General features: G+C 38.2%; 1 protein-coding gene and 1 long non-coding RNA gene across 2 annotated transcripts; both read right to left on the bottom strand.

The window, feature by feature from the left end:
* Positions 1–322: 322 nt before the first annotated feature.
* Positions 323–12,650, bottom strand: LOC309500488 (coiled-coil domain-containing protein 63-like; the record flags this gene model as incomplete). Its single annotated transcript, XM_082172097.1, has 15 exons — positions 323–654; positions 750–834; positions 968–1,083; positions 3,355–3,518; positions 3,659–3,827; positions 4,457–4,539; positions 4,620–4,775; positions 5,668–5,837; positions 6,727–6,794; positions 6,878–6,991; positions 8,327–8,422; positions 8,506–8,686; positions 10,628–10,727; positions 10,932–11,741; positions 12,569–12,650. 15 exons carry the CDS (start codon positions 12,648–12,650, stop codon positions 607–609), a joined length of 2,442 nt encoding a protein of 813 aa, XP_082028223.1. The 3' UTR covers positions 323–606.
* A 3,633-nt stretch (positions 12,651–16,283) lies between these two features.
* Positions 16,284–16,840, bottom strand: LOC309501615. The gene is made up of 3 exons (XR_014206961.1): positions 16,729–16,840; positions 16,511–16,595; positions 16,284–16,415 (listed from the first exon to the last, which is right to left on the bottom strand). It is a non-coding gene; the product is annotated as an uncharacterized lncRNA (long non-coding RNA).
* Between the last annotated feature and the right edge of the window lie 263 nt (positions 16,841–17,103).

The raw sequence follows: 17,103 nt of genomic DNA, 5'->3' as shown, positions 1-17,103 counted from the left end.
AGAATCCGTTGAACACAGAATCCATGTTCTGGACCCTTGCGATGGTATAGCGCGTCGGCCCTGGAGTCACGGGAGTTGGCAGGCTGAAGAAAGTTGTCTCCGCGTTGGTGGAAAACCACACTTCGCCGTTTCTCCCAATCCACCCAGATCCAGGATCCTCCGAATCTTCCTCGCCTTCAGTGGAAGCTAGAGAGGATGATGAGGGTGCCACATCCAAATCAGGATCTGACTCTCTGTGAGAGCATGCACAGAGTCCAAATTAAAACAATTCCCCATCGTCCAAATTAATCAATGTGTACTTACGATGGGGAATTGTTTAATTTGGACTCTGTGCATGCTCTTTGAGACAGTGACCATCGACCTGCATTATATGACTGACAGACAAGAACGGTTTGACCTAAAAATATCAAAATTGAAACTACTGCGGAAAAAAAGACACCTACATCTTGGATGCCCTTGAGGTAAGCTAAAACATACCAAAAATTAATTTCAAAGTGAACTATCCCTTTAAGACTCAAAAATACCCCGTAGTGGATGAAAACATCCCCAACAGCACATAAGGGTTAAAACTCACCCTCTCTCATCTGACACAAGTAAATACTCTGCCTAGGTTTTCCCATCTTTGCCTTTACGCAGAGATTCTTTATGCATGACCTGCGACAGAAAACCAACAAACACCATGTAACTGTAATGCAAACCATAGTTAATAAATACATCAGAATGGGAAAGAGCTATGCTGTGTGCCTTACTCTTCTCAAAGCAAGCTGACGGAGTTCTTCGTGGGTCAAAATTCGATCCTCCTCACAGTCCTCGGCCTCATAATCACACCCGAATCTAGCACAATAAGACCAGGAGCATATATTAATAAAACAATAAAGTCATCATTTCCACCTATTTTGTGTACTTTTGTTTTATCTCCATAGACTGTGTCTATAGCTCAACATAGTGTATGAGAAGCTTCTCTCACCTGGTAATGGGCCTGAACGGACGTTCCAGAAGGATCTCAATGCGTCTCAGCACGTCTGGTTTCTGACCCAGCAGTAACTGAGCAACTTCTTTCAGGTCGCAACTCTTCTTCGGGTCCTATTTTTAACATTAGATACACCACTGGTCAGCATTTCAGAATAAGTAAGATTTTTTTCTCTTATAGAAAGAAGAGTATTTTATACTTATCAAGGATGCATTTATTTGATTAAAAAATACAGTAAAAACAGTGAAATATTATTGCAATTTAAAAGCACTGTTTTCTATTTTAATACATTTTTTAAATGTAATTTATTCCTGTGACCAAAGCTGAATTTTCAGCATCATTACTTATCACCAAATCTGAGGAAAAGCAAAATGATGATATTTGGCAACAGTAATTCCAATGCTCAGGAAGCAATTCAGATAGAGGGTGTTGTTATAGAGCGGGAGCATGAAATCGAATTCCTTGGAGTTATTATAGATGATAGAATTACTTGGAACTCTCATATTAAATACATAATCACTAAAATATCAAGAAGCATTTCAGTAATTGCAAAAGTAAAGCATACTTTAAACATCAAAGCTCTGCATACTTTATACTGTTCTTGCCCTATTTACATTATTGTTCTGTGGTATGGGATAGTACTTGTATAAGCACATTAAAACCAATAGTAATGCTGCAAAAAAGAGTTATCCGATTAATTCATAAAAGTTGGGTTTTTGGACCACACAAACTCATTATTTTTAAAATCAAAGATCATGAAGTTTTATGACATTGTTGAGTTCCAAACAGTACAGATGCTATACAAAGCGAGGCACAAATTGTTACCAAGTCAAATACAAAGAAGGTTCCAAGAACGTACTGGTTGTTATGAATTACGTGATGAATAAAATGTTAGGACTCAGAAACATAGCACAACAAAAAGTTTAGCCCTACAGTTAATGGCGACAATTGTGGAATAACTTGGAGATGGACATGAAACGATGTCCAAACATCAAACTGTTCAAATATAAATTCAAGCAAAAGATTTTTGAAAAGGTTAGAGAAGAATAAATAAATTGCCATTAGGGGTATTTCTACCATGATCAGACACTGCAAGTGTATATAATCTAATTATTATTATTATTATATATATTATTTTTTTGCTGTTGTTTCCTTGTTGTTGTTTTGTTGCTTTTGCACTATGTTCCTTTGTACTATTGTAAAATGAGAATTTTTATTGTATTAATTTTGGGGGAGGGCGCTTTTGCTTCGGCCCACTCCTTTTGAACATAATGTTTACTGCTCAAATAAACAAACTAAACTTAACTAAATTACTCCAGTCTTCAGTGTTAGTGCACGCTGGACTAAAATACTTTATACACACACACACTATCGTTGTGGTGTAACATTGTATTATTGTACATTTTCTTTTGTTTTGTAAAATACATTTGGGTTGGCTGCATATTTATCAGTGTTGCTTTAACACTATGGCTGTGTTCAAAATCTCCCCCTATACCCTCATTCACTATTCCCTAAATCACTCCACTAATATAGTCGAGTTAAAGGAGTGAATGAAAACGAGTGAGTGAATTCGGACATTGAGTGCGCAGGAAGGGCTGCCGGTTTGCATCGTTTGTGCTTGATGCTTAATAGTCATTTGAAACTTTGCAAACTGGCAGCTCTAATAATAAGAAACTCCTTCCTACACATATTCCATTTCAAAATTCCACATTTTCCAGACTCAAATAACTTTTTCTATTAAAAAAAAGTGGTGAAAAAAATGTGTAGGGCAGTACATTATATTTCAAGGCCTTAGGTCTGCTTTAACACACTGCTTTAACACACTTTAATGGCGGCCAAGAAACCACACCGTGAAATGGGCTGATGGTGCAATAGGTGGCTCAGTGTGCATTGTCTATGCTAAGTTTAATGTAAGTTTAAAGTCTGCATATTTTTTTATTTTTGCAAAGATCCTTTTAGTGGCTCTGTAATACGGTGCTAAGAATATCATGAGAAGAAACCCAGAACACTTATAACCTGCATTTTTGCATAATGAAAAAGTGCACCTTGAATTCAGTTGTGTTAGACAATCACTAAACAGCTGCCATGAAAACACACTTCTATGATACATTTTTGTTCATTAAATTCTTAATTTTCTATTATAGAAAACTAAACAGGGCCAATAGTCTGGAAATGCAAATATTTTTCCATAATCTGCTTTCTTTTTTCCATACTTTTCCAGACCTGGAAATTACTCAAATCAAATTCCATACTTTTCCAAACTGCGTAGGAACCCTGGGGATTGAATGTGTGCACTCAAATGGTGCCCTATTTAAGGCTATAGGGGGTGATTTCGGACACTGCCAATGAAATAACCTGTTGGTACATTCTGGTCCTTTCGGTACCTTATAATTAATGAAGGCTTGAATGATGAGCAGTTCACTGGTTCTCTGCTCCACCAGGCTGAGGTACTTCATGATGTTACTGTCTTCGATCCCAGAGGAAGAGCCCAGCACGTCTAACACCTGTGTGCTGTCGCAGTCAATCTTTTTGAACACACTGTCTGTCCCTAGAATGACATCAACATAAGCTTTTGTGTATAAAAACGCAAGTATCATTTTTCTTCTAAGACGATAACGTGAGAATGTTATCATTTTTTATTCTTCCACGTGATTATGTTAACGCATGTTTGGGTGATTTTACTAGTACCTGTTTTGATCTGATGAAGGATCTTGCTGATGTCATCGGCCTGGGCTTCATAATCTTGAGCTTGAGTCTCACACTCTTGCTGTAGTCCCGTCAACCCTTTTAATTCCTCCTGAATTTTCTCTTCCTTTTGGACACGTTCCATGTGGATCTGCTTGATCTCTTCTCTAATCTGGAACAGAATCAACACAAAAAATGGATTCCTACTGTTGTGTCTGTATTAAAATGTGAATATGAATAACATTATGCATGTTGCATGTTCATTTGGCCCAGGTTGGCCAATGTTTTGTTTGGTTTTAGTGTTGTTCTTATTAACTTAAACTAAAACTATTAAAATTGCTTTCATTAAGTGAAATAAAGATTAAAATGAATTCAAATAAATATTAGACGAAAAACTAGAAATGTTGCTTTGACGATTAACTGAAAAAAAGTGGAAGTGCTAAAATTACTATAAAAAGAAAATAAAGCTAAACAGAAAAAAACGAATTCTAATAAAAATTACAAAATCACATAAGAAACTTAACTAAACATTGAGTATTATAGTAGAAATGCTATACTATATAATAAAAATACTATAATAGTACACAAATAATACTAAAATAACAAAAGTAATTTTACAAAGCTACTTTTTTTGCCTTGCACAGCTGCTTAGCGAAATAAACCTAATGAAACTTAAATCATTATCTCACAAAAAGTGGAGGGGACTGAACTGTCCTTCCTCAGTCATGTATTTATATTAAATGATCAGTTCATCTTGCGAACGGGTCTTTATTTGACTAGTTCTGTGATTCACACACTGACCTCCTGGATTTGCTCTCTCGCCGTCTCAACTTCCATGTTCTGATTCATCACAAAGTTGCAAAGAGAAAAGTTCTTGTCCTCAACTGTTAAGAAACACATAAAGAGTTGTAGCAGAATGCATTGCAATCATTTGTCTGCTCAAAACAGAAAACATAAAGCTCACCCTGAATGAAATGTGTTGCCAACATCTCCAAATGATCTTCCCCAGTCAATCTCTGGATCTGCTGGAAAACCTCCTCCAGAGGGTCAAACGTCTTGTCTTCGGCGTCTGCCCTCCTCGCCTCGTCTTCGGCGTCTGCCCTCCTCTGCTCCTCCATCTCTGCCATAATAGAAAAAATAGCTGGATTCAGAATCAATTAATCTATCAGTCTGTTACAGAGTATAACAAAAGTTTGGGATTAGCAAAATTTGTAAAAAAGTAAATTATATTTTTACTCCGCAAAGTAAATTAAAATATGTCATGACAAAATGGAAATGGATATGACAATGTTGATATGTTTGGTCTTGGCAGAATAGATCTGCTACACTGCTGCATTTCCAACACACCACTGTGAGCAAGATAGAGTACAACACAGTATTCGTTAATTAGGCGTAGCTGATGTGTACAAGTAGCCTGGTAATACCAGACTCTGCTACTTCACTTTGCTTCGTATACAGAGTCTGGCAGGGCATAATAGAGAAGTGTTTTCTCTCTTGCGGGGGGGCGCTTGTCTGAAGTTTAAAATCATTGGTTACCCGTAAGCCAATCACATAACGTTTGGTTATGGCGTGTGTTATGCGCATGCTCAGCCGCATCTAACTTCCACTGTAAACGCATGTATGATGCAAAAACTAAACCATCGAGCGAAATACCGGAGTGAACATGGCTGTGAATGACTTTTGCAGATTATGTGAAGTAAATCTACAGACTGACTACAGGAGCGAAATGAAATTAGCGGAAGTAGGAAGTCTGACGTAGTCAGGCTAGTGTACAAGCGGAGGGTTTCTGAAAGCAACTGCTAAGTTCCACGTATTTGAAGGCTGAGCAGCGAGCTCATTGGCTACTGATACAGCAGGAACCAATCAGCTGTGCCCAATAGATACAGATGTGATTGCAAACAGAGTTAAGGACCTATCAGCCGGCGCCATCTAGAGTTTCATGACAGAACTTTGTCGGTAGTGCACACAATTTAACCAACAACAATTCTTGGTTACAAATATTGCTCACTGACCACATTGTCTGCGTCTCTTTTCATCCATGGCGGTTCTCGCCTTGTCCTTGGCGATCTCAAACTTGTCGAGTCGATGTTCATGAGAGATTGCTTTCTTCAGCTCCTTCATCTCAGCTGAGTACTCCGCAAAATCCTTCTTCATCTTGGCAACTTCGGTCTGTGCCTCCTCTCTGAAATACACACATATATAAATAGAACCGGCTACAAATGTCCAAAACACGTACTGAGGGTGGAGCAATGTGTAAAACCGTACAAAATAATAACTCTTATTATGTGTGTCATTACGTCAGTATCAGTATTTGCTTTCTGCCATGCACAAATAAAAATGTCACTGAACTTTTGCTGTGCAATCTATCTATAAATTACAGGAACGTCTGTCTGTGTGTCTGTTATTCGCATATCTCTCGAACCGTTAGTCCGATGGATTTCAAACTCGACAGGTGTCTCGCTACGGGCACGAGTAAGTGCAGTGCCAAGTTTGACGTTGTTTGGATGAGAGATGCAAAAGATATCGTTAAAAATATCAGTAAAAGAAGCCCCAAGAAGGTTGTGGTTTAAAAATAAATATTCTGACATAAACACTCTGTCAGCAACACTGTTGACTTCTGAATATTATATTTTATTCACGGCCATCATTTGTAGTAGCCAAGCGGCAACCTCCCTGTCTCTCTCTTGAAACCAACACGGAAGTGTATTAAACGGCAGTTCATCAACTGGCTGCAGAAGTGAGTCAAATCTGTATCTCCCCCATGTTGAAATGCCCAACTTTACAGCAGAAAAACACATGTTTACAGCCTGGTGCAAAAAGTGGCTTTGGTCTATACAGCTAATTCTGCCCGTCATGACAACTGTGAGGGGGGTGAATTTCTTTATAACTCATCCGTTTAAATTATATTAAACACACCAAACCAACAATTACTAAAAACACACACAAAACTGATTTTGCACGGGCACTTTGCACTAGTAAATAAAAAACTAAAACAGATTTTTTTTTTGTGAAGTTTTTCATGATTTTGGGAACTTTGTATGTAAGCGAAGAAACTTAAAATCTCAAAGTACCTCTCATTAAAAGCTGTGGCTGCCATGTCGATCACTTCACTGATCTCCTTACACACATCTTGCAAGACCTGAAAGAAAGACAACAGCACTTGTTTGAACTGTTCAATAACTCCATCCCTCACACTCATCAAAAACACCCAGAATGACCAACCTTCTCCCGTCTGCGATGCAGCTTCTGGAATCGGGCGCGTTCCATGTGGAGTGTCTCGACCTCTTCTTTGAGCTGGCTGTTCTTCGTCAGCCGTTCGCTACACCGAGTAAGAGCCTGCAGGGACAACAAGGGAAAAACATTTAAGGAGAAGTTCATGCACACACTAGGGGCCAGATTTACTAACAGCTTTCGCCAGCGCAAACCCTCTTTTGGCGTTAAAAAACTACTGTCAGGATTTACTAAAGACACGCAGTGAAAAATGACCGTAGAATTATCGCGTGCGGCTGACATCATTGCAGATGCTTTCCCTTTCAGACACAGTATTTATGGGAGGAGAGTATTTAAATGAATCATGCAAGGTGATTTAATCAGGTTTTCAGTCCGATCGAGTCATCGATCCTGTTACTAAGGGATTATTTGGTTTCGTACAAACGTTGCTACTCACACCAGTTCTTAAGAAAATCTTTGTTATGATGTTCGTACGTTCTTTTTATAGGCTTCCCTATAAGGTATCACCCAATCCATGGTTTCATTTGAAAGCTTAGACTCTAACCTTTACAAAGGTTCCATCACTTTAGTTTTTATGATACATATCAAATGAAATATTAGCTTAAATATGCATTGGTCCCAGGCAAAAAATTCCGCTTTATGATTGCGAAGAAATCTTTCTACAAATATTTATTTTTTATATATTTCACAAAACAGTCAAGTCATATATCACAAGAAAGCTCTCATTCTATCTTGTATCTTCTGAAAGAATAAAATGATCAAAATCATAAAGCGCCTATTTTTAAATTTTTGTTTATTATAGCACAGACAACATATACTATAATATTGATCACATTCAGCAGCGTTTTATATAATTTCAAAGGGTTTTCTGTAAAATTACACTGTAATATTGCATATATACCACTGTATATGGGTATGAGCAGAGTTTAGATTTGGGTAGGTGGAAATTACATTAAAAAAAAGTAATATTCCTCCCTTCAGATTAATATGAACATCTTTTTCATTTTTTATTCTAGAGAAAAAAATATTTTTTCCAGTGTTTGCTGGCATATAGAGGAAACAGCCATACTTATCTGCATGTTGCTAGAGCCCACACTGAGTTATACACTTTCAAAAATGAATTTAAGAAAAAAATAAAAAATAAAATAATCAAAAAGCGCCTCTTTTTTGGGGGGGTTATTACAGCACAGACAACATATACTTAAATGTTTATCACTTTTAGCATGGTTTTATGAAACTGTAAAGGGTTTCCTGTAAAATTACACCAAAATTGTCTATTTTGAAAAAAATATGTGGAAGTGGGAGGCTTTCCCCAAAAATGGTCCAGGAGCATAAGAGGCTAAGGAACAAATGAACCGTTTTGTATGGCCAAATGTTTTGTTCCCACAGTTGTGTGGTCAGTGAAACTGCATGCTGTGAAATGTTTGATTCTCTGTTTACCCAGTCCAGTTTGTTCCGCAGGGTGTGTGTGGCCTTCTGAGTCTGGCAGGCCTGAGAGGCAGGCCTGAACACCAGTTTCTTCTCCATATTCATGATCTGTAAACAAAATGCATGTAAATAAACATCTGTAGCACCAACAATGTGTGTTTAATAAGTTTAATAACTCGGCACATATGCACCTCCTGTTCCATCTGTGTTTGGGTCTGTCTCATATTATCAAGCTGATCCTCCACCGTGTTTCTTTGCTCTAGCAGAGCTTGGATTCTCCCAGTGTCCTGGCTGTCCTTCTTCCTACGCGATCGGCACTCAAGCTCACGAAGAAACTCCTCATGAACCACACGCAAGCTAGAAATCTCCTGGCTGCGGACAAACACCACACAACAAACAAAATATGCTTAAACACACACATTCCATACAAGACACAATGCAATACATGTACTGTACACAGGGCTCGCAAAATCGCTCGCCTGACGTCCCGGGGCTATTGCGTTTTCCAGTCGGGCTACCAAAATGCATAACCGGCCTGGCCGACGGGCTATCTGAAATAGTGTTCGCTTCAGTCTGGTTATAATCAGATCCAGCGTGTTCTTCATCTTCAATCTGCAGCGGCGCCGAGCAGAGCGCACGTCAGAAACAGAGGACAGGGTGTGTGTGTGTGTTCATCTGAGCCTCATTGGTCTGTCACTGCTCGTCAATGTCAGAATATTTGAGATGACCAATCAAATCAAAGTAGGCGGGACTGTTGTTCACAGAAGCTGCTGAGCGCGAATTTGAGCAGAGCGACTCGCTCCAGTTTACGGTCGAGTGCCAGATAAGATGCAAGTAGCTAAACTAAACATTTCACATTTGACAGCTTTTTTAGGTCATAAATGTGAAACGAATGACAAAAATAATCAGGCAAATGAACATACTTTTGTCGAATTTCGCCATTTTTAACTGAAAATAGGCCTATGTAACATGACTCATGTAATGTAATAATTAGTTTACTGTCATTGTGAGGGGACAAGAAACATTAACAAAGCCGTTTTCATCATGTTAGGCACAAGATTAATAATGAATGTGTACATGTTGAGAATTAATATAATACAATTTGTAGCCTTCAGTAAATTAAAAAAGTTCAGCTTTAGGAGGAGAAGAGACAGGGCAAGATGAGGAGATTGAGAGAAGAAGAGAGAGTGATGGATAAGAGGAGAGAGCAGGTGTTGACATATAATCTACTGCCCGCTGACATGGTTTTAAAGCTATTTCTTATCCTTTTTTTGGCCTTCAAACGTCTTGAAATGCACAGAGAAAAAAAACTAAAAACTAATAACCTCAAATGTAGGACCTCTTTGATTATAAAGCCCTGTCTACGGCCCTGTATTAGGAATAAGATCAAATGTGTACATACTGTGAATAAATTTAATAAACTTAGTTAGGCTACCTAGCAGCTTTCAGTAAATTAACTCGTCTGAGAAAATGATTCATAAATCAATCAGTTGCCCCTATGTTTACTTTCTTCACTGACAGACAAAAATGAAAAGCCTATATCAGTCAGAGCTCAGCTTTAGGAGGGGAAGAGACAGAGCAAGAGAAAAACAAAGAGAATAGGAGTGTGATGCAGAAAAATAATCAGCGGCGTGACATGGTTTTAAAGCTGTTGTTATCCAATTTTTTTGGCCTTCAAAACATCTTAAAATGCACACATGTAGATCAGAGAAATCAAATTTTTTCCCGAACCCCCTTAACTAGCCTACCTCACATTCGGGACCTCAGTGATGATAAAGCCCTGCCTTCTGCATGTTAATTAAACTAGCTAATAGTGAGCATTAGACCCTAAACTAAAGTGTTACCCTCATTGGGGGCTGAGCCACAGACACACACTGATTCATGTTCCACACTGGTGGTCACACACACTTCAGTTCAGTTAGTACCAGATGCATATTTGTAATGATGATTCTAATTTGATTATTTTATATCCAACTGTTGATATCTGTGTGTTGAAAAAGTTTTTGATTCATGTTTTGACTCCTAACCAATATTCTACATTAAAAATGGTCTTTCTATTTGGGCTATTTCTACCAACGTCTGCCCGAACGACGACCAGCGATTCTGAAATTTAGAGAGCCCTGGTACATAATGCAACATTGCAGGACAACATTAGATAGGCTTCTAATGATAAATCCTAACCCACTCCTAAAAGTTTTTTAAGAACAAATATAATATTTAGGCTACTTTATGTATGATAGGTTTTTCCAAAGTCAGTTAACCCAATAGACTTAATAAACCCCAAAACTCCTGAAAGTGTTTTGTGGCACTGACCTCTGTTTGCGCATCTCTTTCTGCGTCTGGACGCTGCAGGCCTGCCGATCCCGGTCCATTATGGTCAGCTGTCTCTGCAGTTTTTCAATCTCTGTCTCAGCTGGACACATGAGAACATTCATCGGTTCATGTTAATGATCAATAACAAAGTATCGAAGCTGATTGAACACGATAATATTGCCACAGAATAAATTACATTTACAACACAAAAAAAAAATCTTTTTTCAGACAAGGGAATGGAAAGGCTTACTGTGAGCCCTGTATGGTTTCAATTCAAATGTAGATTGCTGGGTGGGAAGCTCACCTGTGGAAGCACCGGAGATCGGAGAAAGCTGGACGTACTGCGGTCTCAGGCTCTCTCCGGGGTTTCTCCCAGGCGGTGGATGAGGTCTCGGGCTCTCTCTGGGGTTTCTCCCAGGCGGTGGATGAGGTCTCGGGCTCTCTCTGGGGTTTCTCCCAGGCGGTGGATGAGGTCTCAGGCTCTCTCCGGGGTTTCTCCCAGGCGGTGGATGAGGTCTCGGGCTCTCTCTGGGGTTTCTCCCAGGCGGTGGATGAGGTCTCGGGCTCTCTCTGGGGTTTCTCCCAGGCGGTGGATGAGGTCTCGGGCTCTCTCTGGGGTTTCTCCCAGGCGGTGGATGAGGTCTCAGGCTCTCTCCGGGGTTTCTCCCAGGCGGTGGATGAGGTCTCGGGCTCTCTCTGGGGTTTCTCCCAGGCGGTGGATGAGGTCTCAGGCTCTCTCTGGGGTTTCTCACAGGCGGTGGATGAGGTCTCAGGCTCTCTCCCGGGTTTCTCACAGGCGGTGGATGAGGTCTCAGGCTCTCTCTGGGGTTTCTCCCAGGCGGTGGATGAGGTCTCAGGCTCTCTCCCGGGTTTCTCACAGGCGGTGGATGAGGTCTCAGGCTCTCTCCCGGGTTTCTCACAGGCGGTGGATGAGGTCTCAGGCTCTCTCTGGGGTTTCTCCCAGGCGGTGGATGAGGTCTCAGGCTCTCTCCCGGGTTTCTCCCAGGTGGTGGATGAGGTCTCAGGCTCTCTCCGGGGTTTCTCCCAGGTGGTGGATGAGGTCTCGGGCTCTCTCTGGGGTTTCTCCCAGGCGGTGGATGAGGTCTCGGGATCTCTGGAGCGACATGAGGGTAAGTAATTAATGACAGAATTTAAATTTTTGTGTGAACTATCCCTTTAATGTTTTCTAATGTGGTTATAATTGGTCATTATTCTGTTTTATAAACATTTTCAATATTTTAAAGATGTATTGTTTTGAAAAAAAATGTATACAGAAAAGAGTCACATCAAAAATCACAGTAAAAATTTGTTTTATTGTTTTACAAAAAAAAATTTCAAATAAATGCTGCTCTTTTGAGAGTTCTATTCAAAGAATACTGAAAACTGTATCATAGTTTCCACGAAAATATGAAGCCGTACAACTGACAATCATAAATGTTTCTTGATCATCAGATCATCATATTAAGAGTGATTTCTGAAGGATCATGTGACACTGAAGACTGGAGTAATGATGCTGAAAATTCAGCTTCGATCACAGGAATAAATTACACTTTACTACATATTCACATGTATATTTATACATTTTTAGTAAAGTTATTTTTAATTTAGGAATATTTCACAATATAACTGTTTTTCAGGGTATGTTTGATCTAATGCAGGCTTAAGGTGTTCAGGAAAGTGTTTTTTATGTGAAAGATGTATTTGAAGTGACAATAAATGGTTTGCTATACTCTTTTTGTGAATTGTCTTATTTTGACAGTTATTATGAATATTAAATATAATCATGTTGATTATAATCGGTTGAAATTAGGCCTGAAAAAGACGTCTTTTTTCAGCGAAAGACCTGAAAAAGACGGCTTTTCACTTTTCAACCAAATTTTAACGTTGTTTAGACGACTAGCAATGTCTTTTCGACGAGTTTTTGCTGGGTGGGAATCTTACCTCTGGTCGTCAAGATTGGAGGAAGCTGGACGTACTGCGGTGTCTCTCCAGAGTTTCTTGCAGGTACGTCTGAAGCACACATCGGTTTAACGAGGCACGTCGGTCGTTTGAGCGAGCGAAATTTACTACTGTCCATATTTTAAGGTAAAACGGTGCACTGTTACACAATTGTACAACTGGATTTAAGTAACTGAAGTTAGATTTAGATTTAGTTAACTAAAAACTTTAGCTGAGGTCTGTGACTTCATCGGAATGATTCTAACGGCGACGTCACAGAGCAAATGCATTATTGTTTTGATTTAATTCAAATGCACGGGGCTGTGGCGCACTCTCGCTAGCTCAGCTATCAAGATGAAATTTGAGACTTTTAGGCCGTGGGCCGGACGCCCGGACCCCGAAATTGTGAATTTCACTGATCCCTGCCAAGGAACTAAGTAATTTGTTTACAGATGGCAGATGTAAAAATTCTTATAAGTACTGTAAGCATTGTTTCCAACCAGGGGCGTTTCTAGGTTCTAAAAACATCAGGGGCTGGGGGTGGTTAACAAGATAACATGATTCGACACAGAGAATAATGTATATTGTAGGCTTATATACAGGGGGCAGATTGGTTCATAAATTCAGCCCTGGGAATGTAGCCACACCAGCCCACATTACCACACAGACATGTGCATTAAAATGTGAGGTAGTTAGGGGGGTTTGGGGGCATGCTCCCCCGAGAAAATTTTGATTTCTCGGACCTACATATGTGCATTTGAAGGTGTTTGAAGGCCAAAAAAAAAAAATTGATGACAATAGCTTTAAAAGCATGTCAGTGGGCAGTAGCATGAATTACTTGTCAAGCAGAAAACAGATTCTTAAACATGAGAATGAGGAGAAATGTTGAAATGAATGATACACACTATAAAATGGAAATGCAGAATGTTTCTGCTTATTGTTGACAATACACAATCACATATTCCAAACAGGAATGGGAGAAATCTTTCAAGGATTATTTTGCATAGATGTTACATTTCAATCAAACACCAGTGCAATCTTTTTGTGTCCAGAGGCAAATGAGCAATTTATATTAGCATTAAAGACTGGTTTCAGCAACTTGTTTCTTTCTTGAGTTAATCAATGTTTTTGGACTGATCAGTTCAATTAAAGTTCAATTGTTCATTCATAAAGACAGTCAATTGTCACCACTTACTGGCTTAATGATGCAAGTTGCGCAAACACAGACAAGCGGAGTGATACAAACTGTGAAAATGCTGATACTGGTGAAATATTCCAACACATTCGAGGACCATATATATATAAGGTCCTCGAATGTGTTGGAATATTTATAAACTAATATAGGACTTATACATTTTATAAATATATATTTATACTATGTAATAAGAACAACTGTTAAATAGGAACACATTGTAATAATGTTAATCAAGCTGACTTTTAATCACACAACTGTGCAGCAGATCACACTCACAATAAAAATACAATATAATTTAAAACAAAGACAAGCTCATTATACAAATGAAATAATATTACAGATTGGGTTGCTTATAGTTAAAAGAATGTCATGAACTATAATTTAGGCTAGATGTATTTTCCACATTTTTGGTCACAAAATATTTTTTTTATGACACAAGTCAGTTTTGGTGACTTTGCAATATTGATCAAATGTTAGAATATTAATAATGAAAAATGAGTAGGACTACGCCAAAATGTGTAACATGTATGTAGCCTACAAAGGAATTCAAAAGCCCCGACATTTTGACGCAGCTTCTCCTTTTTTTATTTTTTTTTATTTTGATTAATGCTGAGAACGGAAACATACAAAAGAGAAAGTATACATCACATAATATCAACCAAAACAATAATAAAGGAGACAACAGCAAATAAAAAAATAAAAAAAAAATAAAAAAAGAGGTAGGGCCAGATTACATCACATAGAGATGTTCACATGAAGAAATCAAAGGCAGTGCAAATTCTAACAGTCCTTATAGCTTTCTTATTAGTAGATACTGAAATCATATTTAGATAATTTTCTACTTCTTTTAAAAAGACAGAGAAGACAGGTTTACAGTTTGAAAATTTGCATTTGTGAATGTAGAATTTGCTAAGGAAAATAATTAAATTAATAACAAAACAGATATTTTCATTTGTGGGGTCTGAGTCAAAATACCCAAATATAATGTTTCTCATATGTATTGAGAAGCCTGGCCAAATCTTACACTTGACAAATACATCAATATCATTCCAAAGCTTCTGAGTGTAGTGACACGACCAAAATAAGTGAACCACTGTTTCATCAGAATTCAAACAAAAAGAGCATGTTCGATCAATGTCAGACTTAAATCTTTGAATAAATTTCTTAACAGGATAGAACCTGTGTATGAGCTTAAATGAGATTTATTTCACTTTATTTGTTTTAGAAAGAATTTCTGCTGTAAAGACCAGATTCTTTTCCAATTAAGGTTAACAGATTATTCCAAAAGGAAATAACAGGTGGAACAGAAATCAAATTCTTAAGAAATAAAGATCTTATTTTATAGTTTTTAGCTTTCGACTGAGAAAAACAAATTTGACCAACAGGAGTATCACAAGGTTTAGGAAAGGATGTAGTAGATACTGGGGTGGAGTAATTACAGTTTTTAAAAAGCATACATAAGCCAGAGGGAATAGCACCCATTACTGTAGCAAATTCTTTTGGGGTTATTGGTATTTGGTGTTCGGAAAGAAATTCTGAATATCTGAACAAAAGACCTTGCTTATTAAACAACTGCTCCACCAAAAATAAACCATTACTGAACCAATTATTATAAAATAGAGACTTATTCTTGAATAAAATGTTCTTATTGTTCCAAATAAAACATCTCTGTGGTGAAAATTTATGTTTATAAATTAGTGCCCATGCTAAGAGAACCTGACGATGAAAGTTGGAGAGTTTGATAGGGAGTTTGGATATATCATAATTACACATTAAGAGAAAATGAATGCCACCAAGTTGTGAAAAAACAAGTTGAGGAAAAACATTCCAGATAGAAGATGGTTTGGCTAGGTACTGATTCAGCCAATTAATTTTAAATGTATTGTTGAGGGAATCAAAATCAATAAAATTCAAACCACCACTATTATAAGAGTTTAAAGGGATAGTTCACTTTGAAATTAAATTTTGGTATGTTTTAGCTTACCTCAAGGGCATCCAAGATGTAGGTGTCTTTTTTTCCGCAGTAGTTTCAATTTTGATATTTTTAGGTCAAACCGTTCTTGTCTGTCAGTCATATAATGCAGGTCGATGGTCACTGTCTCAAAGAGCATGCACAGAGTCCAAATTAAAACAATTCCCCATCGTCCAAATTAATCAATGTGTACTTACGATAGGGAATTGTTTAATTTGGACTCTGTGCATGCTCTTTGAGACAGTGACCATCGACCTGCATTATATGACTGACAGACAAGAACGGTTTGACCTAAAAATATCAAAATTGAAACTACTGCGGAAAAAAAGACACCTACATCTTGGATGCCCTTGAGGTAAGCTAACACATACCAAAAATTTATTTCAAAGTGAACTATCCCTTTAAGACTCAAAAATACCCCGTAGTGGATGAAAACATCCCCAACAGCACATAAGGGTTAAAACTCACCCTCTCTCATCTGACACAAGTAAATACTCTGCCAGTGGGAGGGACCAGCTGAAATAATAAAAAAATAGGGCAGATAAATGACAAAACACACACACACAAACACTTAGTGTGTCTTAAGGCTCCAGCAAACGCTGTCTGCTGCTAGACATGGTCCTGCTCTTCTAGGTTTTCCCATCTTTGCCTCCTCCTGCACGCAGAGATTCTTTATGCATGACCTGCGACAGAAAACCAACAAACACCATGTAACTGTAATGCAAACCATAGTTAATAAATACATCAGAATGGGAAAGAGCTATGCTGTGTGCCTTACTCTTCTCAAAGCAAGCTGACGGAGTTCTTCGTGGGTCAAAATTCGATCCTCCTCACAGTCCTCGGCCTCATAATCACACCCGAATCTAGCACAATAAGACCAGGAGCATATATTAATAAAACAATAAAGTCATCATTTCCACCTATTTTGTGTACTTTTGTTTTATCTCCATAGACTGTGTCTATAGCTCAACATAGTGTATGAGAAGCTTCTCTCACCTGGTAATGGGCCTGAACGGACGTTCCAGAAGGATCTCAATGCGTCTCAGCACGTCTGGTTTCTGACCCAGCAGTAACTGAGCAACTTCTTTCAGGTCGCAACTCTTCTTCGGGTCCTATTTTTAACATTAGATACACCACTGGTCAGCATTTCAGAATAAGTAAGATTTTTTCTCTTATAGAAAGAAGAGTATTTTATACTTATCAAGGATGCATTTATTTGATTAAAAAATACAGTAAAAACAGTGAAATATTATTGCAATTTAAAAGCACTGTTTTCTATTTTAATACATTTTTTAAATGTAATTTATTCCTGTGACCAAAGCTGAATTTTCAGCATCATTACTTATCACCAAATCTGAGGAAAAGCAAAAT

This window comes from Leuciscus leuciscus, assembly GCF_965113295.1.
Source record: "Leuciscus leuciscus genome assembly, chromosome: 6".
In the NCBI taxonomy this organism is placed as follows: Eukaryota; Metazoa; Chordata; class Actinopteri; order Cypriniformes; family Leuciscidae; genus Leuciscus; species Leuciscus leuciscus.
This window is presented reverse-complemented; position numbering and strand designations above follow the sequence as displayed.